At 41.1% G+C, this 27,082-nt stretch overlaps 1 protein-coding gene across 1 annotated transcript in view; it reads right to left on the reverse strand.

Annotated features, from left to right (window-relative positions):
• Window positions 1-3,954: 3,954 nt before the first annotated feature.
• Window positions 3,955-27,082, reverse strand: part of col8a1a (collagen, type VIII, alpha 1a) — a 70,895-nt gene continuing 47,767 nt past the window's right edge. The window contains exons 4-5 of the mRNA XM_064329875.1: window positions 16,058-16,349; window positions 3,955-8,621 (exon numbers count right to left, since the gene is read on the reverse strand). Of these exons, the coding sequence (XP_064185945.1) occupies window positions 6,709-8,621; window positions 16,058-16,349 (2,205 nt within the window). The 3' untranslated portion in view covers window positions 3,955-6,708. The remainder of the gene's footprint in view (window positions 8,622-16,057; window positions 16,350-27,082) is intronic.

Raw genomic sequence — 27,082 nt, forward strand, 5'->3', positions numbered from 1 at the left:
CTATCTGAACAAATGAGTCTTTAGACACCGCTTAAAAGTGTCCACAGTGTTAACATATCTAATATCAATGGGAAGGCTGTTCCATAACCTAGGCGCCACAGTGGCAAAAGCACGATCACCCTTCGTCTTCCGTCTAGACCGAGGGATAGCCAGTAGTCCTTGGTCCGAAGACCTAAGAGACATACCGGTGGAGTATGGAGACAGCAGATCACTAATGTATGCAGGAGCCTGACCATGCAATGCCTTGTAAGTAGTCAACATGATTTTAAAATCGATCCTGAATTTAATTGGCAGCCAGTGAAGCATGGCCAACATGGGGGTAATATGAGCCCTTCGGCAGGATCTAGTCAACAGCCTGGGGTGACATAGCTCAGGAGGTAAAAGCGGTTGTCTGGCAGTCGGAGGTTTGCCGGTTCGATCCCCTGCCCTGGGCCTTTCGAAGTGTCCCTGATCAAGACTCCTAACCCCTAATTGTTATCAACGAGCTGATTGGTACCTTGTCATGGTCCTGTGTTCTTGTCTGTGTTTTCCCTGTTGGGCCGCCAGATGGCGGCACTTCTGTTTTGTGTCCTGCTCCCCCCTGTTAATTGTATTATTGTTGTCTCGTTATTCTATCATTGTTCCCACCTGTGTCTTGTTATCCCCTCCTTTTTTGGTTTGATTGTTTTTTGAGTTCACCTGTGTCTTGTTACCCCTGTCTATTTAAGTTCTCTGTTCCCTTGACTTGGGTGCTGGTTCCTTGCGTTTGTTCTGACTTGTGTTTGCTCCAGAGATCTGTTTTGTTCCTGACCTGTGTTTGTTCCCGAATTCTGTTTGTTGCAAACCGTATGTACCTGCCTGTGTTTGTTTCCGATGTTTCAGACCCTTTGTACCTGCCTGTGTTTTTTTTACCTGTTTGTGTTTGTTCCCGACATCTGTTTCACCATATCTACCTGCCTGTGTTTTGTTTGACCTTTCCTTGTGCTCTGCCTTCCCGTGTTCTGCCCTGCCCGTGTTTGTGAGTTCCTCTTGTTTTCTGTTTTATTTCGATTTTTTATGAGTTTGTGTTTTTGCCCATTGTGGCCTTGTTTGTTCCCTGTTTGTTTGCCCTTCGTGTTAGTAAAGTCTTTGTTAATTTTCCCTTTTGAGTTTGTGTTTTTTTTTTTCCCCCTCTGCGTTTGGGTCCCCCCTACCCGTACCGTGACATACCTTGCATGGTAGCCTTTCACCGTTGGTGTGTGAGTGTGTGTGTGAATGGATGACTGAGAGGCATCAATTGTAGAGCACTTTGGATAAAAGCGCTATATAAATGCAGTCAATCCATTTATCATTTAGCCTAGCAGCAGCATTCTGGACCTACTGGAGTCGATCCAATGCTGACTTGCTAAGGCAAATAAAAATGGCATTGCAATAGTCTAGGCGGGACGAAATAAAAGAATGGATAATTGTTTCCAGCTGAGAAGTAGACACCACACCAACTTGCAGCAGGACAATTAACTGAAACATGCGGCTAAAGCAACCAAGTTTTTTCAGGGCCAAGAGGGGAACGTTCGTGACTTGTCAAGTCAGTGACCCGTCCTGAATCCTATTGAACATGGTTTTATTTACTGAAGACAAAACTGAGGGGAAAATACCATAGAAACAAACCAGAACCGAAGATGACTGCAGTACATGCCTGGTAGAGAAACACCAGGGAAGATACCCAATGTCTGGTGATGTCTATGGTTCACGGAATTCAGGCTCAGTCATCGAATGCAAAGAATTTCCAACCAAGTACTAAATATGTTGACTTTTTCTAACATTATGAATGTTTTTCTTTTAGTTACTTTTAGTTACTTTTAGTTACTTTTTCCAGTTGTTCCCCTGAAATAGGGCAACTATGTATTAAAAAGGCTGTAATTCATACACTGATCACCTAATATGGATGTAAATGCCCTCAAATTAAAGCTTACAGTCTGCACTTTTCATATTCATATTCATTATTTTATTTCAAATCCAATGTGCTGGGCAATGTGCAGAGACAAAACAATAACATTCACAACAAAATGTTATGAAAAAAAATATATATATATATATATATATATAGTGACCCAATGCTTTTGTATTTAACTGTATATATGTATATATACAGACGGGTGACAAATTGAAGGAAAAACCAACATAAAGTGTCTTAGTAAGGTGTTGGGCCACCACGAGCCTCCAGAACAATGTCAATGCGCCTTGACATAGATTCTACAAGTCTTTGTTTATCTACTGGAGAGATGGAACACCATTCTTCCAAGAGATGTTCCCTCATTTGATGTTTTGATGATGGTGGTGGAAAGCGCTGTCTAACACATTGGTCTAAAATATCCCATCAATGTTCAGTTGGGTTGAGACTGGCCATAGCATATGATTCACATCATTTTTATGCTCATCAAACCATTCAGTGACCCCTCGTGCCCTGTGGATGGGGGCATTGTCATCCTGGAGGAGACCACTCCCATCAGGAAAGAAATGTTTCATCACAGGATAAAGGTGAATAACTTTGTATTGATTTGCAGTGACCCTTCCCTGTAGGTGGACCCAAACCATGCCAGGAAAATGACCCCCACAGCATAACAGAGTCACCAGACCCCCTCACTGTCGGGTTCAACTATTCAGGCCTGTGCCGTTCTCTTGGTGTACACCACATATGTAGTTGTCCAGTTGTCAAGAGTATGGGTAACGCTGACTCATTTGCTGACCATATCACTTTTTTCCTCATCTCTGTAGATCAGTGCCTATGGTTTTTGCTCCACTGCACTCTCAAATGTGCATTCATCTTCGTAATAAGCGGTTTTTGCACTGCAACCCTACAATAATATCCCTCTATATGTAATTGTCGATGGATTGTTCTTGCTGACAGTCTGATCACATCCTGCATTGACGTTCTCAGTCTCTGAGGAAGAGTTGCTCTTCTGTTTTTCCATACAAATTGCAGTAATGCATGAGCCTTACGGTCATCAAACATGCACTTTCGACCACAATTTCCAATCTTATTTGCTGATGTCTTTCCCATATATCTAAATGCATATGTCACTTTAGTCACTGTTCCTATTGAAACACTAGCCAATTGGGCAGTCTTTGTGACTATCTTTGCTCCTACCATCTGTGCCCCAATTATGAACCATCTTTCAAAGTCACTTAGTTCTTTTCCTCGTGCCTTCTTGTCCAAAATTGAGGTCAACTGGGCTTGCATAGTATTTTTATACATGTCACAGAGCATGATAGGCTATTAATTGCATAATTGTATCATGCACTACACCTGTATGAAAACATCTGCATTCGTTATATTTTCCCATCATTATTCAGGTCAACGTTATGTTTCGGCCAAAATATTTCTCTTGATTGGCTCTGACATAGCATATGCCTTAATGGCTCAAAATCTATATATCAATCCCCAATTTCAATGTCGTTTTTCCCGCCATTCATGGCACTTACTAAATGCACATGATCACCTCATGCAAGCAACTTTCCTTTAAACATAAACAAGCATCTGTTGATCATCATTGACTCGCACAGCTGAATCAATGAAGCCACTCAATGCATCAGATCTTGAGGGTTGCCAACTGGTGCCATATGCGTTCCAACTATGACGATCAGGATGTAGCTCTTGCATGACATCACGCTGGACAAGAAACAGCAGAGCAGACAAAAGGCACTTGGCGTAAAATATACTCTATTGGAGTGGACATAATTAATGTAACATAATTCACTGTGTTTTATTATACTAACTAATAGATACCTCATTGCAACTAATGGAAATATAACAAAGCCTGTGTGCTATTCTAGGGTACCATCCTCATAATCATCATGGTGTTTTTTCCCAAAAAGCTTTAATATTTCAGGGTTACCCTGACTATGGCCACCTCGATTAATTAATTCAATGTACATTCACCATTCATATAAAAAGATTATAAAGCAGATCTGTTGGAAGGCAAATGAATGACAATCTTTTCATGAGTTCATCTTTATTTAAAAAAAATAATAATAAAAACATTAAAACATCATACTTCATTTGGTTATATGTTTAGCACCATTGTTCAGACAAAAAAGAATTTATACATGGAGTTCATTTTATCCTAATGTTTTTTCATAATTAGCCCTCTTCTGCACATATGCAAACTCAGGAGATCAGTAGTCAAACAAATAAATTACAGAAACAAATATCGAAATAAACCCTTTAGTCATTTCATCTGTGCCTTGCATTGATCGCGAGCGCGCACGTGTGTGTGTGTGTGTGTGTGCATTTGCATGTATAAATGAGTGTACACATGCACATGTACAGCGGGTGTTACTCTCCTTAGTATCACTGAAGTTCTTTCCTGGGCTGTGCCATAAAGCATCCCAGCACAAACTTTGGATTGTCACCTTACTGCCTTTGGGTTGTCAGTTTACTGAACTCCACATCTTAGCATTTGGCCATCTCTTATCCTAGTGCCTTACGGGTTCTTGGTAAACATTGAATTGTATATATACTATATATTACGTAGTAATGATGAAATTTATATATATATATATATATATATATATATATATATATATATATATATATATATATATATATATATATATATATATATATATATATATATATATATATATATATTCTATATTCTTATACATGGCCACAAACACACACACACACACATGCACAGTACAGGCCAAAAGTATTAACCCACCTGTGGTTTAAAAAAAACCTTAGGTTTTTAGGCTGAGAATTATTCAGTTAGTTATTCAATAAATATGCGTATTTATTGAATAACAAACCAAAGTACAAACACTTTTTTTCCATTTCTACCTACAGTACCACAAAAAGAGTTTTACTTCAAATTAGCATCATTTGGATTTAATTACAATTAAATAAATTATTGAAAGTCTATCCAAACATTTCTCAAATGGGGGGTGAAAGGGAGGTGAAAGGATAGTTAAATTGACTGAAATTTTAGTTTTATTCTCTGCCTCAAGTCTTTTTTAAACTATAGGTGGCCTAATTCGTTTGGCCTGTACTATAAATATATATATGTGTGTGTGTGTGTGTGTGTGTGTGTGTGTTCTTATATATAACATGTATTCATCACTACTCTTCAAAAGATCCAAGAGGCAACCTCAGCAGAATGTTTCAGTCTACTGTCAAGCCACTAAATTTACACTTACTACTTAGGACTTATACAATACTTTACAATACTTCCCTTCTGAAAGAAACATGCTCAATTTAACTGACTCATCCTTGTACATGGTGATATTTTATATTGTCTATTATGCACATACCATAATTTAAGGCTTGAAGAAGATCCCTTGTAACAGGATCAAGAGTTGCCCCTTGCATTAAAGGTAAAACACAATAAATACATAAGAAACACTATCACCAAAATGGGGGTAACTGTGGTCTCCTACAGGGTGTTGATTCTATAGCCTAAATTGGTTGATTGTTTTTATGCAGACAAGCAGTCCAGATTCACTTTAATAAAAAAAAATAAAGTTTAGCATTATATTACAATTATTTACTGGTGGGTGAAATACTATGCTTTGGATATGGACTTGCCCTTCTCATGCCTCTTCCCGTTGTGATAATTACACATCTGAATCTTTATCCATATCACCAGAGACTCCAAATGAGTACCACAACTTGATGTGCGATAATTCACTATGATAAAAATATGGAGGAACACACACCACTCCTGTTTCTAATTTTTTTCCTTTCAAAATTAACACTCACATAAAGTTCCTGGCTGCAGAACACAGTTCACAGTTTGCACAATACTGGGCAAATACGTCCATATTGTTTCAGCGGCTAATGTGACCTTCCATCTCTGCAGGCACCACTTTGCTTGTCAAATTCACAGATTGTCAACTTCAAACCCATTCTAATCTTCCATTCTACTGCAATGGCAGCTTTTCTGTTTATGTAAAAAAAAACTCTGTTCTCTAAAATAAATTTATCACAATCCAACTTTTCAAATTAGAAACAAAAAGAAACATAAACAAAAAACAAATGTGTTATCTTGCACAAACTCCTCAATGTCTATTTCTCTCCTTCAGTTGGTTTGACATGTCCTTTGTAAATATTTGGGCATGAATTCAAAAATTATTTATTCATTCTGTTCTGTGCTGAAAGAATTTCCAAAGATGGAAACATTTTGAACATTTTAAAGCTAGTTTTCATAGATTTGCAAGTCTCATATTTCTGTATTTCTGTCTGAGGGCAGCTAACAGTGACATACAAGCAAACATGTGCACAGCAGAACAGTTGATCCTTTTGGGGAAAAAAACATAATTATGTTTATTGCTGTCAAATTTGTTATTGATTGTAAAAAATAAACATAAAAAGTCCTTACACACATTCTGTGGTTGGTCTCTCTTGAATTGAAATGAAATAAACTGACATGCAACAGTCTTGTGTTTTATACATACATATAGATAAACTAAAGTGTAATACAATTAGTTTGATGGTAAAATTGAGTTGTAACTTCTGGTTTGTTTGTTATCGGAAATACTGATATGTTGTATTTTGTACCATGGTTATAAAAACAAACAACAATCTGCATATATTCTCCTTTACACTCACGCATCTACTGGATGTTTTAAGAGCTGGTCCAACTTGCCCATACGTCACTGTTGATTCAACAGCGCAATCAGATTATCTCTTTTACATAAACAACTACATGTGTACCTTTGATTTCTTTCTCTCTGCTTTCTTTATTTTTTTTACATGGGATACAGTAAGTATCCAGAGAAAGAGGAGTGAACGTATTGGCCGGCATATAGTCCTGCTGCTTGGTCTGATGGGAGTTGGATGTGCACAGTGTCGCCTAATCTTAGTGGGACTACAGCGCTCCCAGACGCCTGGTCCAGGAAGCCCTTCTTGTACTCATCGTATGTGTACATGGTTGGTTCATTGTTCCTGAAGAGAGCCACCCACACGTTGGCACCCTTGCAGTGGACATGGTAGACAAAGTAGTAGATGCCAGGGATTTCACAGGTGAAGATGCCGGTCTGGGCATTGTAGTTCTGCCGGCCGTTGTACAGGAGCTTGTTGAACACGATAGGACTGCCCACGGGGGGGAATGGAGTGGTCAGTAGGGCAGTGAAGGCTGGCATCTCCAGGGCGTTCCTGCTCAACACCTCCACACCGGCCTTGCCTTTCTTGTAGCCATATTTCTTCATGCCGTCCAGACCTGGGCCCATCTCGGGTAAAACCTGCCCCATGCCAGGGGGGATGGCCGGAGGGCCAGGAGGACCTGGGGGCCCTGGTTGCCCGGGTTGTCCTGGTTGGCCATTGAGCCCAGCAGGGCCTGGTTTTCCTTGGGGCCCCATCTGGCCTTGAAGGCCAGGTTTACCCAGACCTGGTGGGCCTGGTTGGCCAGGTGGCCCCATTTCACCTCTTAGTCCTGGAGGCCCTGGAGGCCCAATTGGCCCACCAGGACCCATAATTCCTGGAATGCCCTTAGGGCCTTGTTGACCTTGATTGCCTGGTAGACCACTTTTTCCTTGTGGACCGGGAACACCAGCAGCTCCAGGCAAGCCAGGTATTCCTTTGTGTCCACCCTCCCCTTTAGGACCCATTGGCCCAGTTGGACCACGTGGGCCTGGCTGACCTGCCTCTCCTGGAAATCCAGGCTTGCCTGGAAGACCTGAAGGCCCTGGCTCCCCTTTAGGACCTGCTTTTCCCTGTGGCCCTTCAGCACCTCCCTCTCCTTTCAGTCCAGGGAAGCCAACACCTCCTGGTGGGCCCATGGGGCCAGGCAAACCTGGGGGTCCCACAGGTCCTGGGGCCCCTATCATACCAGGGAGGCCTCCGTGACCTTTGTCTCCCTTTGGGCCGGGGGCTCCTGGTAAACCCGCATATCCTTTGTCACCTTTTGGTCCTGGGTATCCAGGCTTGCCAAATCCTGGTAGGCCAGGCCCCCCTGGTAAACCTGGTGGGCCTTGTTCTCCTTTTCCACCAGGAAACCCTGGCTGCCCTGGTAAGGCATCTTGGCCTGGTTTGCCAAGGCCTGGCAGCCCTGGGGGCCCTGGTTGTCCCCCTTCCCCTGGTGGGCCAGAGAGCCCTGGCTCACCAGGGGGTCCTGCTTTTCCTGGTGCTCCTGGGGCCCCTGGAAGCCCATTAAGACCAGGCTTACCTATCCCTGGGAGACCCCCCTGACCTGGGGGCCCTGGTGGCCCACCTGGTCCTTTCAGGCCAGGCAGCCCCGGCTGACCAATCCCTTTGTCACCTTTTGGCCCTGGAAGACCGGGAAGTCCAGGCAGGCCCTTATGACCAGGCTCTCCTCGGGGCCCTGGTTGCCCTGGCAGCCCCTGCCCCCCTGGTTTCCCCAGCCCTGGCAGCCCTGGAGGGCCAGGAAACCCTGGAGGCCCAGGTAAACCAATGGGCCCCTCAATACCGGTGGGGCCCAACTCTCCCTTTGGACCTGGCGGTCCTACTGCACCTGGTTTGCCTGGCATTCCTGGCATTCCTGGTTTGGCAATACCTGCATATCCAGGAGGACCAGGTGGTCCTGGTTTTCCTGGGGGCCCTGGCATTCCATGGCCAGGCAACCCTGGAGGACCCTGGGGTCCAGGTGGCCCCTTGGGACCAACATCTCCTGGGTTGCCCTTCTCACCTCTTGGTATAGTTTCGCCTGTAGAAAAAAGTATATCGTATTATATCTTGCTGAAGTGTAGTATCAAATGATATAACTGTTCATTTGAAAATCCCCCAGCTCTCACAAATAAAGGTAACTATGTCAGACAGCTCCAAAATTGATGTATATGAAACGCCCATATTTCTGAAAATATATACCATGACCAATTGACATTCATTTAATTTATCATCATGAATGATTAATTATTATGCCTATCTTATCACTTTCATTGTGTAGGTACCATGAAGGCACTAAAATTACAAAGCCCATATGTCTAACTCATAGGGACTCATTTTAACTACACCTCCTACCACAGCTTTCCTGTTACAGTATTGGCTTGCTGTAAATTTGAAATGTGCAACCTTCAATAAAACTGAGGTTGCCATTGTTTCACGCTCCCTGATCCATTTTCCTCTCCCTCGACTCGCCACCCTTCTCCTGTCTCCCTCTCGCGTGAGTCCACACGCCAGGAAGAGTTACCAAGGCCTGCAACAAAGCAAGGCGCATATACCCTCGGCTACTGGCTGCGGGAGGAACGAGGCGCTCTGAAGCGCTCCTATGATTAGTGGTGGTCGAAGAACCAGGAGAGCTACGCATGACCGACACATCCTGCAGAGCAAGTCCCACAAGGCAAGCGGCCTGCGACAAGGATCAGGCTGCGTGTTTTGGAACCACAGAAGGGCGAACGGCTTCCCCTTCCTCTTGGACAACTCCCACAGGCTTCGCACTGGAAACCAGGAAACATTCTTAGCAACTAACCCAAAGCAAAGGACTCAAATAAGGCTGTAACTCTGGGCATAATATAATTAGCTACGGACCTAATGTAGCCACATTTATGACTGGATTATGTAACTGTGACGGTTATTGTGTTTAATGATTAATGTAAGCGTTTTGTATGTTCGGTTGGCTCCAAGCCATCCACCGCACCGCGTTAGTTCTCATATATCATGCACGGAACAGATCCCACGTGTGATCTATTACTAACTGGTCATAACATTGCAAGATCTCGAAAAACGCACACCAATAGCTATTCAGTTACCCTGTACCCGTTTGGTATGCTTCATGCACCATTGTTTTTTCACTAGCTTTGTCTAGTTCCAAGGAGAACATACATACACACATGCACGCACATGCACACTCAACACCCTACACACACATGCACTCACATAGTTTATTATACATCATTGTATAGAATTGTGCTTTTCCCTTTTCGGTGCTTCGTATTTAATAAATTTTATTATATTTACAAGGTTGTCTGCATTGATATTATTCTTGTATTGAATTAAGTCAGCCGCTGCTAATCTTAGAATACCTTCAGGTCTTAGCTAAATCATTTACATGAATTTAGTATTCGCTGAATGTATGATATTCTGATTTGGTTAAGAGTGACTATTAATGTGTAATTTTAATAATAATTAATTTAATTTAAGTTGCCAATTTATAGTTTGTATATTTAATTAATGAGACTGATTACAAAATGTTTGGTGCCCCACTATGAGAAGTAATGGCATGTCCCCTACATTTTGGTGTGCAGATTAGCGTGAGGATTTGAGGATTTGTATTGCTGACTTTTATTCATACTTGTTTAATATTAAAACGGAAAATCTCTGGTCTCATTTCTAAATCAAAATTCTGAGCCCTGGAAAGCCTACAGAAACAATTTCAAGCCCCACCACTTGATGGTACCAAATCCATTGAGCCTGCTAAAGATAATAGGCTAGGTGTACTTTAAAAAAGTGCATTGTGGTGATTGTTGTGTTAAATTGATTGATTGTTTAATTCAATTCATACTTAGCTAACAAGCTAGTGCAAGGTTAATACAATAATAACATCATTTTTATTTTAATACATATTAACTGTTAATAGTGTTACTAGTCTGTACTACTTACTCGTTCGTATAACTAAGTTCCTGCTATTGCTGCCCTAGTCCTTTGTGTGCACTTTACAGCCAATAGAAACTGAAAAAGGTTCTTTCCTGCATTGCAGCGCTATTAGAACACTGGGAAATTCAGTGCTATTAGAGTAGTTGCTTTTAACCGTTTTAATTCAACAACTTATTTTATTGAACCATTGCATGTTACTGGCCCAATGAAGTCCCAAAGAACCATTAAAGTTCTAGGAGAATATTAAGCTTGTTACTGCCTAGCTGTTACTACCGTGTATTTCAGCTTGCACAAGTCGTTTAAGTAAAGTTCTGCAACCGTCTAGCTGCTACTACCTCGTATTTCAGCTTGCGAGTGTTGTGAAGCATAAAGCAATCTCCCGCCTAGCTGTCACTACCTTGTATTTCAGCTTGCATGAAATTTATATATGTATAAGCTTTCTACCCTCTAGCTGCTGTTACTTCCTTAACTCAGACAGCCACTCTTACCAAAACCAACAGGTGGTGCTGTAGATTCCCTGTGCTATAGTTTTAGCGTGAGGTTGTGAGTGTGAACTATGCACTCCATTTAAGCTTAGACCAGTGCGCTCACCCTGTGCCACTGAAGCACTCACTGCTCAAACTCTATAGGAACCAGTTACCAATCTGTAACTACCCTCCATTCCAACTACAGAGATGGAGCCCAGCATAGACAAATATATTTATTCCTTGGCACAAAACCTAGCCCCTGACTATCTTGAGCTCATGAACAAGTCGAGCTTTGGTGACTGTAGGAAGGAAATATCATCACTTATTAGCAAAACATGTGACCTGCACATGGTGTCTAAAGCCCAGCTGCTTTCCTGCTTGATTGTGAACTTCCAGAGGCAGATTTGTCTTGCCCTCCAAAGTAACACAGCATTTGCAGAGGAGATTAAAGTGCTCAAAGAGCAGAATGTCAGTCTCTTCCATGAGGTCCATACTGCTAATAAGAAAACTGTGCGCTATTTAGAAGATTTGCATTCAACTGAATCAAATCTGTGCTCCTACAGAGAGGAGTTATTTCATTTTAAAAGTGAACGGCTCTCGCCGACACCGTCTGTGATTCTTTGTTATTTCTTTCCCAAGCTAACACTCTGTTTGATCACTCTTTTCCACCACCAAATAAAGATGGGAAAGGGGGGGTCTATCTCTGACTCTGGTATCTCTAACTGTCTTTCCTCCAGTGACTTCAGTTATGATTGTTCATATTTGTCTGAATACTCCACCAGAAGTTCATCTGTCTTGTCTCTTCAGCGCAGAGAGGTGCAGAGCGATGCTCCATTTCACCACCTTTCTGCTCATCAAGCAGAAAGACCTCCATCTTCAGCTTCTTGTTCTTCCCTGCCACAGGGGCGAGAACTCTCCACTTTTACTTATCCCTCCAAAGGGGGGACCAGAAAGTCTTCAGACTTTCCTTCTACACTTCCCATCCACCTCAAAAGCAATTAACATCTTTCAGCTTTAGCCTTTCAGCCGGAGAGAGTACACAAAGCCCAACAAGGAACACAAAGATCTGTCTCACCTCCACCACATAGGCAGGCTCAGAAGACTTCAGACTGTTTTTGCTTTGAGGAGCTTGAGGTAACTGCTATGGATTTAGAATGTTATGATCCTGCCAATCCAGATCATAACACTGAAGATTATTTGCTAGAGATTGAACACAGTCTCTCGTACTTGTCCCATGCAACACAATGGGAGAAAACCTGACTGATTTGGAAGACTAGCTCTAAGTCTGTTGGCACTTTCATAGATTCTCAACCTTCCACCATCGGACACAACTTCAGCTTTGTGAAGCCTTGACTGAAGAGTATTCCTCTTTTGCTGATGAGACGTTAGCAACAATCGCAGCCATCCAGGTAAAACATTACCGTTCTGAGCACCGTTGTGAGTATTACCGACATTTGAACCATGCATTCTTTCAGTGCAAGAACAAGCCTGGCCTAGAGGAGACCCTCGCCTTTAAGTCCCTCTTCCTACACAATCTCCATCCTTGTGTACAAACGCAGGTCACCCTCAGGACCCATCAAGGTAACCCTCCAATGCGGGAAATCCGCAAAATTACTCAGATGGCTTGGGAGATTGTTGTCCGTCCCAGTGAAGAAAAGAGGGAAAGCAAAACTTCCCACTTGAAGCCGACAGGCTCAAGTGTTATTGCTGGAAAAACCCTCCGTTCACACACCTCACAAGACCGCCCTTTGCAGTGCAACATAACAAAGGGGGGTAACAATCATCCTCAGAAGGATACACTGAGCAAACGGTGTGTCCATAATAATAGCAGTGACTGTAGGTCCAAAGGTAAAGGCAAAAGGCCTGACTCAAACCTCTTGGACCAGAACAGACCTGAATTTCACTCCTCAGATTTGTTAGCTGACTTTCCTACAATGTCTGACCATCCCAGGACTTTGGTATTCTGTTTTGTGCTATCTTTGCTCACTGTCTTATTTTGTTTATTTCGACCTGGTCTTTATAAATGTATTATGACATGTTGTTCTTGCATAGCCAAGTAGTTAGTACCAACAATATGCCCATAATGTTTACAGCCAGTATGATAATGCTCGGTGTGTTCGCAGCTAATATGTACGGCCCAGATGTTACATGCCTGAACAAACTGTTGTGAACTTTTCAGCCATGGACCGTACTTAACTCTTGTGCTCTCAATGATTACACCAGCAGTATAATCCTGAGACCAAAAGGGGGATGTAGGTACCATGGACTACAAAAGGCACTAAAACTACAAATCACATATGTCCACCTCATAGGGATTCATTTTAACTATGCCTCCTACCACAGCTTTCCTGTTACAATATTGGCTTACTATAAATTTGAAATGTGCAACCTTCAATAAAACGGAAGTTGCCGTTGTTTCACGCTCTCTGCTCCATTTTCCTCTCCCTTGACTAGCTACCCTTCTCCCAACTCCTTCTCGCGTGAGTCCACATGTCAGGAAGAGTACGCAAGGCCTGCAACGTTGCAAGGTGCAGAGCCTACGCCTATACCTCGGCTACCGGCTCCTATGATTAGTGGTGGTCGATCCTGCAGAACAAGTCCCATGAGGCAAGCGACCTGCGACAAGGATCATGCTGCGTGTTCTGGAACCAGAGAAGGGCGAATGGCTTCCCCTTCTTCAGGACAACTCCCACAGACTTCGCACTGGAAACCAGGAAACATTCCTAGCAACTAACCCAAAGCAAAGGACTGAAGTAAGGCTGTAACTCTGGGCATAATACAATTAGCAACAGAGCGAATGTAGCCACATTTATGACTGGATGTATGTAACTGTGACGGTTACTGTGTTTAATGATTAATGTAAGCATTCTGTGTGTTCGGTTGGCTCCAAGCCATCCACCGCACGGCGTTAGTTTTCATATATCACGCACGGAAAAAATCCCACATGTGATCTATTACTAACTGGTCATAACATGGCAAGATCTCGAAAAATGCACACCAATAGCTATTCAGTAACCCTGTAACCGTTTGGTACGCTTCATGCACCATTTTTTTTCACTAGCTTTGTCTAGTTTCAAAAACCTCTCTATTCACACACTCCATTTTTTCCGTTGTTCTCCGTGAACACGTGTCCGCAGTACACAGCCCCCACGCAGGAGAACATACACACACATGCATGCACACACAACATCGTACATACACGTGCACTCACATAGTTTATTATACATAACTGTATAGAATTGTGCTTTGCCATTTTCGGTACTTTGTATTTAATAAACTTTATTATATTGACAAGGTTGTATGCATTGATATTATTCTTGTGTTAAATTACCTTTACGTCTTAGCTGTATCATTTATTTTAATTTAGTATTAGCTCAATGTATGATATTATGATTTGGTTAAGACTGACTATTAAAGTGCAATTTTAATAATTTAATTATTAATTTAAGTTGCCAATTTATAGTTTGCATATTTAATTAATGATTATAAAATGCTACAGTTTGGTGCCCCACTATGAAAAGTAGCAGCATGTCCCCTACAATTGCAATCCTTCAATTTAGATTTATTTCTGCTATTACTATTTTCTGATTTACTTTATTTGTACTTTTATTTTACTTTCATTTATGAGTCATGCAACTTACAATACATTGCAGTACTACACACTACAGCATTGACAAGCAGAGTAAAACTGATTAATGTTCTCTTACTGCATCTTAATAATTCTACTAGAAAACATATTCTTATTATGAAACAAGCTAGCATACATGGCCTTATATCTCTGCATATTTAAATATAAACACCTGATCCTCTTCATAGCTATTTTAAAGTTTGGTGTCTTCAGCAATTAATCAAAAGCTGCATGCTCATGTGGGAAATTCCTCTTGAAATCCTTTATAGATTCTTTGAATTATGTGCTTAGTCAAGAATGTAAATAATTGCACTCTGAATCCTCAATTCAGGCTTAATTTTCAGGCAGATGCAAGAAGAGACTATGTTTTTTTTGGCGAGAGAGACAATTTTTCATAACTGCTGTCTTTGAAAAATGAAAAAATGGTCAGGTGTTTTGAATAGCATTGGAGGCATAATTGGTTCATGTTAGACTCTAATATAGCTCTGGCTGGCCACTGACTGTGAGATGACACTACTATGGTTCAAATTTCCTGCCGCCCATGGAGCACAGTTTGTGCTAGATTTTTTTGCCAGAGATTGTGATGAGAAGAATTTCATTTTCTTGGTAAAATCATTTAAATTCAAAAGAAAAATCATGAAATACTCAAATATACATATGCCTTGCCATTTGAATCTTTTGCACATTTGGTTTGTGGGCCTAAATAGTTCTCTACAAAAGAACCTGAATATTTTCTTAAAAAGAAAAAAGATGAATTGTTGCTTACTGAATAAAAGATATATATATATATATCTGAAGATGGCCTATTTATAGCCCAAAAACCATTCACTTGCAGCAGTTCTTAATGGAATTAAAATGGGCAGTTGCTGACTTTAAATGGAATGCCTGGTAAGTTATAGCGCATCTTGAAATCTGCATCAGCTGCTTAATCTTCTCTTCCTGCAGGTAGGTTCACGATGTGATTTTGATTTGATAGAATTTGTTGCTTTGTGACTGCCAGATTGCTGGGGTGAGAATAAATCACTGTAAAAATAAGTGAAATGCTGTTATCATTTAGCCTTATCCTATAAATATATTTTAAAATGTATTTTGTTCTTTTGCCAACCAGAATGGAAGGCGTTAAATTTCCTGGATTTTTATCATTCTTACCAGCTAAAAACAGCAATTGCCAGTTCTGCCATGAAAACCGTGACCTAAGTAAGTAAGATAAGTTTTGATTTTTAATAGGCTAATAATTTATTAGCTATTTTACCTATTCTTTTCTTGACTTACCCCAGTTGCTACAATATAATTTTGCATGTTTTGCAAGATTGTTTGCTAGCCCATTTAAAATCACCCAAGGAACTGTACTGCAGTGATGGGAGAGTCAACATAACTGTTCTAAATCTAGAATCTGCAGACAGTGGTTTCAGAATCACAGGCAGGCATCTACAAATCCACTTCTGTCAGTCATACCTTTACCGTCCTTGCGTGGCATCTCTTTGCCCAAGTGCATGGGCAGCTGTGGAAACTCCTTGCGGTACTGTGGGATCATGTGTGGCACTTCCTTGCCCAGGTACTGCTGCTGGGGCAGCCCATCCTTGCCCAGGGCCATGTGAGGTAGCTGTGGGAGGGGCTGGTGCTGTTGTGGCAGCTGCTGAAGCTGCTTGTGCCCATAGTACGCCCCCCCATGGGCGTAGTGAGGCAGGGTCAGCTGGAGGACAAGCAGTAGGATGAGACCAGTGAAGTGAAGAGGCACAGCCATGACCTGTATATGCCAGGAGAGAGAGAGAGAGAGAGATAGAGAGAGAAAGCGAGAGAGAGAAACAAACATCACACAATGCTACAGTTCACAAATGTAGATGCACATACACAAACTGTTTTATGTGTGTGTGTGTGTGTGTGTGTGTGTGTACATATATATATATATATACACACACACATACGTGTGTACTTGTATGTGTATGTGTATATAAATGACATTATTTGGTTATTACTGTTTGTCATCTAATGTTTCACCATGCTTTGGCAATACAAATGCAAATTTGTCATGCTAATAAAGCACTTTGAATTAGAATTTGAGAGAGAGAGAGAAATGGACTTTTCTAGTGTCCAAAGCCTTCTGATGGTTCAAGTAATCAACTGCAATCTACAGTTCACTGGCCTAAATGAAGTGAGGAGAAGGCAGTATAACATTCAACCTAAAACAGCAGAGCTGTAAAGACTCTCCAGTTTGAAACAATGTACAGATCCAATAGGCAGCTGCAGGGCTTCCAAAATGTCCGACCAGTCCAAATTATGAGGGAAACCAGAAAGAAATTGATATGGCCATCAAAAAAGAATTTCTCAAAAAAGCATGAACTTCGCTTTCTTTAGGGGATGTATCCACTAAGCACCTTTTCAGGCACTGGAAATGACCAGCTCCCAGCACTCTGCCTGCACATTTTAGAATACAAATTCTTGAAAAGCGACATTAACTAGCAAGTTCTGAAAACTTGAGGAGATTCCAGCTCTGGGCACTTAAAGTGACCATACAAAAGAAGTGGTGGGCACTTTAGTGACAAGTCATGATACTCTAGCACAAATTACATTTTTAATCTAGAAGAGTGCACTCAGTAGAGTGCAGATCTCCGCCAGGCGTGTTAGCTTTGCTGATGCAACAATAGAGGCTACACAATCAATGCAACCAGACAAATACATTACAAGTTTTTACCATGTGCCACTGAAAATCCCAAAAACGCTGGTTCAGTGAAGTAACGCTAAAGGTGGTGGTGACATTCATTCATATCAGCCACGATGTGTTAGACGTTGAAGTTATCGTCTGGCACTTACATTTCAAATCTGGACAGGAACAATTTGAAAAGACCAGCGATGTAAAATATAAATTTCAACGTGAAAATGCCAACAAAATAATTGCCACAGATTCAAACATTAACGTACCCTGTTAGTTGGAAGACTATTTTGTTGGCATTTTAAAGTAGAAATTGACATTTGTTCTTTCATTCTAAACGGAAGCAGTTGTTGATCACTTGCGGCCCCTACCGGCCGGTTAGGAGGAGTGAGGAGTTAGAACTCAATGTATTTCAATGGACAATGATGGAAATTAATTCAAATAAAAATACTTGTCGTTGAACAATTTGCTAAATATTAAAGAATTCAGGTCCTTGGCCTGCTGCCAGCATGCACAACAAGTATTAGGCTGATCAGCCCAGTAGTATCCGAGATTAGCTGCGGACAGATACACAAACAAACACACACACGCGACCAAACGCATAAAAAGATGCTGATATCCTAGCCCTGCTCACCAGTTTTTAATATTTTTTTTTATTATGTTCAGGTGAAAATGTTACACAAGCACTTAAACATTTTAATGTTTTGTTAATAACATAAATAAGTGTTAGATATCTAGTTTTTAGATTATCACCTTTGAGGAACTGACAATATAATTTAATTTTGCAAACTTGCTCTGTGTGACCAAAGAAATGTTATCTGTTTTCCATCTGTCTTCTTTAGCTGCTCTCCCCTCCACAAACATCAAAGGAAACATCTTTGGGGCTATTAAAAGTCATGTTGCAGGTCTTATTTCTATACAAACCTGGGTATCCTGGGGTATTCTCTCTCTTGAAAGTTTTATTACTTTATTACATTCTGTAAGGAAGACAGGACCCCCAAACTATGTAACCAGAGGCCAACGCACAAAGATCATGCTTCTTTTGAATTTAAGTTTGAACACAATCTGTGACATTTCATTGAAATCACTGATTGAAAATCTTAACCCCTTTGCGCAGTCCCCCTAGTGGTCAGCACACCAGTGTGCCTAGATTGCTCAACTCAGACATTCACTGCTCCTACAACCAATCTAAGATCAAATATTGTCTTGGACGATCTGTTTATGAAATAATGAAATATACGCTCATTTGTGATGCCTGGGTACCTTCCAAAATAGCTGCATGTAATACCACACATCTTGTTTACGGTGTTGTCGCCCTTTGTAGTACAATCTGGCTTGACTGAAAATTAATCTGTCCAAAAATATTTTGCCTGAAGGTGGAGCTACAACAGGCTGGATTTAACAATTATTTGCATACAGCTATCACCTCTTTTGTTAGAAGCAGAAGTAAACTTCCATGTTTTTCAGAGGACTCCCTCAATCAGTGCAACCATGCCCTCCCTCAGCCATTCCTACTCTCCCTCAAGGAACAACTCTAATATGCTGATTTTACTTTAGGATAGTTTTTGGGTGCTTAATTTCAGCCAGTTAACATCCGTTGCAGTAGACATTTGGGGGTTGATATCTGCTGTTTCCATCTGAAGAATCTGAACCTTGCATCTGAACCATTTGGGCCTGGTGTTTCTTGGTGTTTTGTGTGCACGGGATCTTTTTTTTTACATTTTCATCTCTGCCCACCCATCCACCTCCCACTTTGCAAAATGATTTGCTCTTCTAAAAATTGGTTTATTTGTAATTAAAGCCAAAGGAGGCTATTTTGAGGAAAGTTGTGCCTAAGATTATTTTTAAGAAAACTCATTGTGTCATTTGGTCCGACGGAGAAGGAGATTTCGGTTGCGCTGGCTGGTGGAGAGAGCACACGCACCTGGGTAGTGTTAGCTAATCAGCCCAGGTGTTTAAAGGTGTGCTGCTGTCAACAGTTTGGGGATGAGCCCGGGAGCTATTGACAAGCTAATTGGAGGGAAGTGTTTCTTTGTTTGATGCAAACCATCTTGGTACTAATCATTTACAACACAAAGGAACCAGCTATGTTCGTCCCACACTTTCAGTTTTTGCTGGTGGCTGATCTGCTGAGCCCAGTGGGACAAAGAAATGCAAGGAATGTCACATAGACACCCAGCTGCATTTTCTCAGTCACCCTTTTATCCAGGAAATGTGAGATGCATACACATACAAGCAGGGCATTTTCAATTCCTATTCTTTTACTTTATTTTAATTTTAATTATATTATTCCTTTGCTTCCTTGATGGCAACCAGGAAAATCACTGCACAGCCAGTGCTGGACGTGTGTTTGGAAAGGATGTGTGTTCAGAGAGCAATGCTAAATGCAAATCAGAGAAGCTTTATGCCAGTACCGGTTTATAGCTTGCAATAAAACTGTTTGTGAAGAATGGCTAAACCGATTTGTAAGTATTTATTTACAAAAGTACTGTGAAATGAAAAAGAAAAATCTAACACTGTTCAATATACTTTTGTGCATTTGGAAACCAGCTGGATTGTTGTTCCAAATATATATAGAAACAATTTTGTCGAGCACTGCAGTTCCCAGCCTCTTCCGACTCACGGCCCACTTGAAAATCTCAGAAGTGTTTGCGGCCCACATCCGACCGATACGGGAGCAAAGCGCATTCTCAGAGCACATTTATTTTAACGATCTAAGCAGCTGTCCATCAGCACCACACAGCAAAAAGATACAGACAGTGAAGCACAGGCTATAATTACAATAGCCTAATTTCAATAATGGTAAGTTATCATTTGCATTGTCATACATAGCAGTTCTGGCAGTCGGAGGGTTGCCGGTTTGATCCCCCACCCCGCGCATGTCGAAGTGTCCCTGAGCAACACACCTAACCCCTAATTGCTCCCAACGAGCTGATTGATACCTTGCATGGCAGCCTTTTACTGTTGGTGTGTGAGTGTGAGTGTGTGTGTGTGAATGGGTGAATGAGAGGCATCAATTGTAAAGCGCTTTGGATAAAAGCGCTATATAAATGCAATCTGCACGTTCGCCTGCTTCCCCTACCCTGCTAGTTTTCGTCCTGTCTCTGTCGTGTTGCATGTCAGTCACCTGTCCTGTTCGCAGTCCAGTCTTCGTGGTTGTTCCTGGTCCTGTCTTTGTCCTGTCTACCCCTTCTCCCGTTTTAGCTTGCCAGATCCAGCTCACCCTTCGCCGGCCTCCCAGTCCAGCCCGGTCCGGTCCGGTCCGGTCCGGTCCCGTCCAGTCCAGTCCAGTCCAGTCCTCACCTTGCCAGCCCGGTGACGGCTCCTTGTCCGGCTCGTCTCCTCGCCAGCTCCCTGCCGTGATTCGTCTTGCACGTCTGTATACCCACCTGTCTGCCTGTCTGTCCATATGTCAGTCTGCTTGTTTATTGTCCTGTCTGCCTGTCTTTCAGTTCATGTGCCAGTCCAGTCCGTGCTCCGCCCAGTTCCTGAGCCCGGATCCCATCTGAGTTCAGTCCCAAGCCCGGATCCCATCTGAGTCCAGTCCCTTTCCTGTCTGAGTCCAGCCCCGAGTCCTGTCTCTGTCCTGCTCCAGTCCCGAGTCTGTTTCTGTTTCTGTCTGTTCCGTTCCCGAGTCCAGTCTTGTCCGGTCCTGTTCCGTTCGAGAGTCCAGTCCTGCTTAGTCCCATTCTGTTTTTCACCCCCTCCCCAGGTCAGTCTTCTGGGACGTCAGGAGCCTTCCCTTGGGGTACTGTCATTGTTCTGTGTTTCTGTGTTTCCTTTTTGGGCCACCAGATGGCGGCACTTCAGTTTGTAGTTCTGTTCCTTTTCCCTGTTTAATTGTATTATTGCTTTCTATTATTCTGTCATTGTTTCCTTTTGTGCCTCGTTATCCTATTCCCCTCTAATGTGATTGTGCATTGTGCCCTCCTGTGTCTCATTAGTGTCCTGTCTATTTAAGTCCTTTGTTTCCCTGACTCGGGTGCTGGTTCCTTGTGTTTCTGCCTGTGTGTTTCTGCCTGTGAATATCTGCCTGTCCGTTTCTGCTCGCGTTTCTGTTCTGTGAGTTCTGCCCTGCCCGAGTTCTGTTTCCGCATGTTTTTTGGTTTTTGGAAATTCTGCTGTTTGTTTTTGAAGAACTTTTTGTGCTTTTGAAAGTGCCCTGCACGGCCTTGTTTTTGTTCCCCTGGTTTCTGCTCCCGTGCTTGGATTTGCCTTTTGAGTTCCTGCTGTTTATCCTTACTCTGCGTTTGGGTTCTGGTCCCCGTTACCTGACAGTAGCTGTCTACCAACATAGTACCTGTCTATTGGTTCATCACAGTGATGATGCATTTTTCAAGAAAAAAAAATCATTTTAAAATTAATTTTTTAAATGAATGTTTTATTTGCATTAAAATATTAGTGTTTTGCTAATGTAACGGGTATAGCTCGGCTAGTTCCGGAGCGCAGTGAAAGCAAGGAGGCCTGTAGCAGTGGTTACTGTTACTCTCTAGAGACGATGCCCTCAGGTTCAAAAATACGACATTGCCCTTAGCTAATGGCGAGTTCACCTTTAGCTGACTGGTAACATATTGGACTTGGAGTCTTTGGTGCAGTGCGAATTTGAATCTCACCTCGGGCGAGTGCATTCTTAACTGTAACACTAATGATTTGGCGGCCCACTTGCAATACCCAGGTTGGGAATCGCTGGTCTAGCAAAAATATATTTAGTATAATTACATAAAGTATAATAGTGGTGTAAATAGGAATTGTGCATGTAGTAAGAGATAGACAACAGTACAGTGAACAATGGGCGGTCTTGCTTGAGGGTTTTGAGATAAGGCACTTGGGTTGTTTTGTTTTTTATTTGAGTGATAAATCATTTTGTGTGTGTTTTCTGGTATTCTAAACATTCAGACTAATGACAGTAATTAAATGTTCAGGGGGAAAACCATGGAGATGCATGTCCAAATATATAAGAAAAAGAAAAAAGTGCCAAGCACACTTTAAAAAAATTATAATATAAAAAATAAAATTATCGGACCATATTCACCTGCAAAATGTATATTTAGTGTAATAATCACATTGTACAAAAAAAGAAAAAGTGTTCATGGAAACGTTTCACAAGGTTTTTCTGTTTGCTCAGGAATGATGTGTATTTGGTTGTGTTTATATTTTGTTCGAGTAATCAGGTTGTATTTGAATGAGACAGGTTATATTTGAAACATTTAGAGACAGAATACGTGGGTTGTTCTTGTGCTGTACTTGCTAGTTCAATTGTAAGTTCAAGAAGCCTGCAGTTCTCAAAGCTGTGTGCTCTGGTGATCTTTGCCTCGCCATATTGGCAGCGCCAGCAGTGCCAAGTGGCTGTCTACCTCATTTTGGACAGAAACATTTTTAAGAAGTGGCATAGCTACATTCTGATATGATTATTTTGTATATACAGTAGTTATTGCTTTTGTGTGGTCTGATGTGTTTATTTGAAGAGCATTTCTTACCCAAGGCCATAAAAAAACAATATTACAGTATGAATTCAAAGGTTTTCCATCTTGTTGTGTCCTATGTTTTTAATGGCCTTTCTGTCCATTTGCCATTTTACAGTCTCCTAACATGAATCTACAATAAAATAAGAGAGGACAATTTTGTACTGAAAAAAGATATGCAAGACCAGATGTGTTAAAAAAAAAAATGTAAAAAAATCTGAGGGCCCCCCAAAATGGGGAAAATAGCCCTAGGCCTCTCGGGGTTAACTCAAAACAAGGCAATTCAATACAATTCCATGTTGCATTATAAAGTCTTTAATTTATTATTTGATTACATTTACGTTTATCGTGGCCTACCTATTTCATTGAAAATGTGTCACTGTAAGACTACATTATTCTCTGGTTCCCATATTTAGCATTATTAAAAAAAAAATATTTATTGAACTCTCCTGCTGTTTGTTGTAGACAAAGAGATGGTAATTAGGTTTTGCCCCACTCTCCCCTTCACTGACAGAGGCAAAGTAGAAACAGATCCTGTCCAAGTACAGGCTTAGTGACCACAGCCTGCCATTGAGAAAGGCCTTTATAAACAGTCATGGCTGCCAAAGGACAAAAGGCTATGTGGTCACTGTGAGACTGAAGTGGAAACTAGGGATGGTGATTTTCAATTATTTCACAGTTTGATTGATCATATAATTTGCCCAAATTGATTCCTAGCATGGGGAAGAATCTATTTTTAGAAGATATCTTGGACGGTGGCACCACTCGTAAAGAAAGTGGAATGCATGCATAACACACATCAGTACTTAAGTTTTTCCTTCATAATAAAGTCATAATGCTTAGCCTATTGTGTCAATAAACACTGCCGTTGTGAGAGGATACATGTTGTGTGTCTGCAAAACCAATATACATCAGCTTGGCTGAATACTGAATTCTGTTTGGCTGTGACGTGGGCATTACTTTTTCATGTTTTGCTCTGCTATGAAGTAGCGCATGCAAAAGTTCAATTGCCATTCTATGTGAATACATATTGGGATGGCAGGTATGCCATCCAGCCAAGTTACGCCTTGGTGGGGCAAGCCCCATACCTACACATCACCAAGAGTTTGGCAGTTTTCAGGGTTCCCCACAGAAATAACCACAACCACAGACTCTCAGCCCTTAAAAACATCAATTCCTGTACATTCTGACCCCATTTTAGCAGACAGAATTCATGAACAACATCACATGTCCACACAATAAAGCCCCAAACTAAGGGGATTTTGCGTTTTCTCCTTATTTTTCCTGCCACAAATGCTCCTAGCCCACAAAGAATACGTCACCCCATTGGTCATTTTATGTACATCAACCAATAAAAACATTGGATACAAACACAAAATTAACATATATACAAGTACAAAAGAGTACAACTTTGCAGCTCTGATGTCAATTTCCTGTGTAGCTCACTAGGCAGTCATGTTGTCTTTTGGAACTGTTTACAGAACTGAAAGCCAAGGGTTCAATGCCCCCACCGATTGAAGCAAATCTCTGTGCTTTTCCACTGTAGGGCCGAACGGTTACCAGGGCCGCTCCGTGCTGCTCAGGACTCCTGGGAACAGTTACCTTTTCTGTTTCCATCTGTCGGGCTGCTAAAACCAGGACTAGGAAGTAGATCTATGACTCATTACACTAGCTTGCTGGCTAACTAAAAATACAACATTTAAACTATTGCTATTGCATCAGTAAAATCTTTCCAGGACAGTTCCACTTTTGGCATTTTCATCGTGTTTGACGTTAGCTACCTTGTGTTGGAGTAACTTGCCATTTTTGTGCATTCAAAAAATATTTTTCATGACAGACATATTACTGCAAAAACATTTTTGTCTCTCACTTAGCTAGTGCAATACCAGCTGACGCCAGTATACGCCAGTCAGTGTGAGATTCGCAGGCACACTGGCACAGGACGTCTTGCTTGGTAGCAAGCTTTGCTGGAATACTAGCAACAAGCTAAACGAGCTGAGAGCGAGTGTCTGCGTATGTGGTAAGCTAAAAGCTTTTATGTTTTATTTGCAGGTAAGACCGTTTGAAGGACGCATTTTCAATTGATTTAGTATGCATACAAATTCCTGTTGACTTTTACATGGTTATACACGAGAATGTTGTAAGATAATGTTGGCTAAACTGCTTAGTAATATAACTAGCTTGTGTGCTAGCCACAGGCTATATTGTTGTTCACATGGTTAGTTAGCTACGTTACAGTGGGTTCTTCATGAATGTTATAATGCTTATTTTGGCATTGTTGGGCTTAATTACTTTTAGGAGATTAATCATTTCTGTTACAGCAAAACAGTGAGATACAGAACAGTGCTGTTACCCAAGGAAACATTGGGTAACATTGCTTTGGAACAGCTTGTTTCATTTGTGTGAGGCAAGATAGCCTATATTGTTTGTAGTAGCCTACAGTAATTTGGCATCATTTTTTGATATCATTACTTTTAATGACAGGCCTATATTTTGCCAGTTTGAATGAATGACTTATAGACAGTGTTTTGTATGTGTGAGTAACTTGGCATTTTTGTACGTTGAAAATGTGTTTTTCATAAGATTTATTTTTTCTGCACATGCAAATGTTAATCAAGGAAACAAATTTCCAATGGTAAAGTGAGACCAGCCACATCAGATTATGAAGTATGAGGCTTTATTCACAAAATAGAATGTTCGTAAACATTGACTCATAAGCAACTTTGTAATTTACCATGGTCCTCCTTACAGAAAACCGTGTAGAGATTTCACTGGGTGCAGCATACTGGCAAGGTAGTCATTGGTACATTTGAGATCAACAGAGGTTGACCACCACTGCATTAAACTGTCCAGAGCTCTTAGTGTTTTTGCATTGCTACCTCTCAGGAACTGAGACTCAGGAAATGCAACCTGATTCCTGGCCAGGCAGACTCTGCTCAGAAGTGACAGACAATTTAAAGACCTTATTAAATAGACTTAATGTCCAAGAACAGACATGATGACTGACCAATATACCACTTGTGCGTATTAATATCTCAGATTTTCACTGGTTAATAGCATAGTTTTGGCTTCACTGGAATTGTTCAACAACAGCCTGGAGTCAGAATCCATTTCCAAAGCTCCAGGCAAAGGCTATCCTGAAACAACCCCCAAATAATGAGAATGGAGTTGATACTCACTCCTGGGTTGTATGTTTTGGACAGAAAATACTGACTAGAGACTGTCTGAAATTCCCTAGTTCATGTAATTACTGTTGGAAGGTAGAAGCTGTAACCTACAGACAAAGAAATAACAGAGCAATTCCTCCACTCTCCCTTTCTGCCAAAACTGCTGTTGCTTTTGATCATCACCCCTTTACAGCTTTCCCCCTGAGCCATCACACTGTTTTTCACGTGATCTCTCTTCAACTAATCTCAGCCATTGAGATATTTCCTTTATAATGCTCTGGCCATTTTAGGACTTCAATCTGTTATTTATTTGCCTCTGAATCCCTGATTTCTAAAGCTTAAATCTAGAGTCTTATGCTTGATTTTATTTAACAAATGTGTTGTCAATATGGAAATGCTGAAGTGGCTTTTTGTTATACAATATATGAAGCACCTGAAATTACTTCCATGCTTAACATAATAACATGTTAATAGTTGAATAGATTTAATAAAAGGAAAACAAATGCTGTGATATGGAACTTTGTTCAAAGCTTTATATCAAATTTATGAACCAGGTACATGCAATGCACAGGTACAGTTGCTACCATTAGGTAGCAGTTAGCTATATAGAGAAGATTGCAAATATAGGGGAAAAGTCAAGACAAAGTAGCTGTAGCAATGCCTATGGTTAAATATCCAATTTTGCAAAATTTGAAGATCACTATCCATAAAAAAATAATTCACAACAGAGGAGAGAACAGAACCTAAAAATAGCAGTATGTAAGTAATAGTAAGCTTGCTATCTCACACTTTACCAGGCTGAGGTAATTATTCAAAAATATTCTGCTGTGCCATTTCAGTTTTGATGTGCTTTAGAAGATCAAGAATCATTAATTCAAGTAGTGTGGCTGTGCTACTGGCTAGCTTCACTGACAATATAATATAAAAGAAAATTAGGGCTGGGCATTTGGATGATTTTTAGTGCTCAGGTACACGGGATGAAGTTTGAGTGCTTGTTCCCTCCGAGGAGGGGGGTGGGGTGCATTTGTGGCAGTGTCGTTACTTTCTGTTTTTAAAAAAAACTTCCTTTTTTAACCATTCCACGATTTCTATGTTGTACCTAAACAAACTTGGAAGGAATAAAACAAAACAAAAAAACATAGCAATGAACAGGGCAACTGAAAATTCAACATAAATAATAGCCTAATTAAAATATTACTCA

Source organism: Anguilla rostrata, chromosome 3, assembly GCF_018555375.3.
Source record: "Anguilla rostrata isolate EN2019 chromosome 3, ASM1855537v3, whole genome shotgun sequence".
In the NCBI taxonomy this organism is placed as follows: domain Eukaryota; kingdom Metazoa; phylum Chordata; class Actinopteri; order Anguilliformes; family Anguillidae; genus Anguilla; species Anguilla rostrata.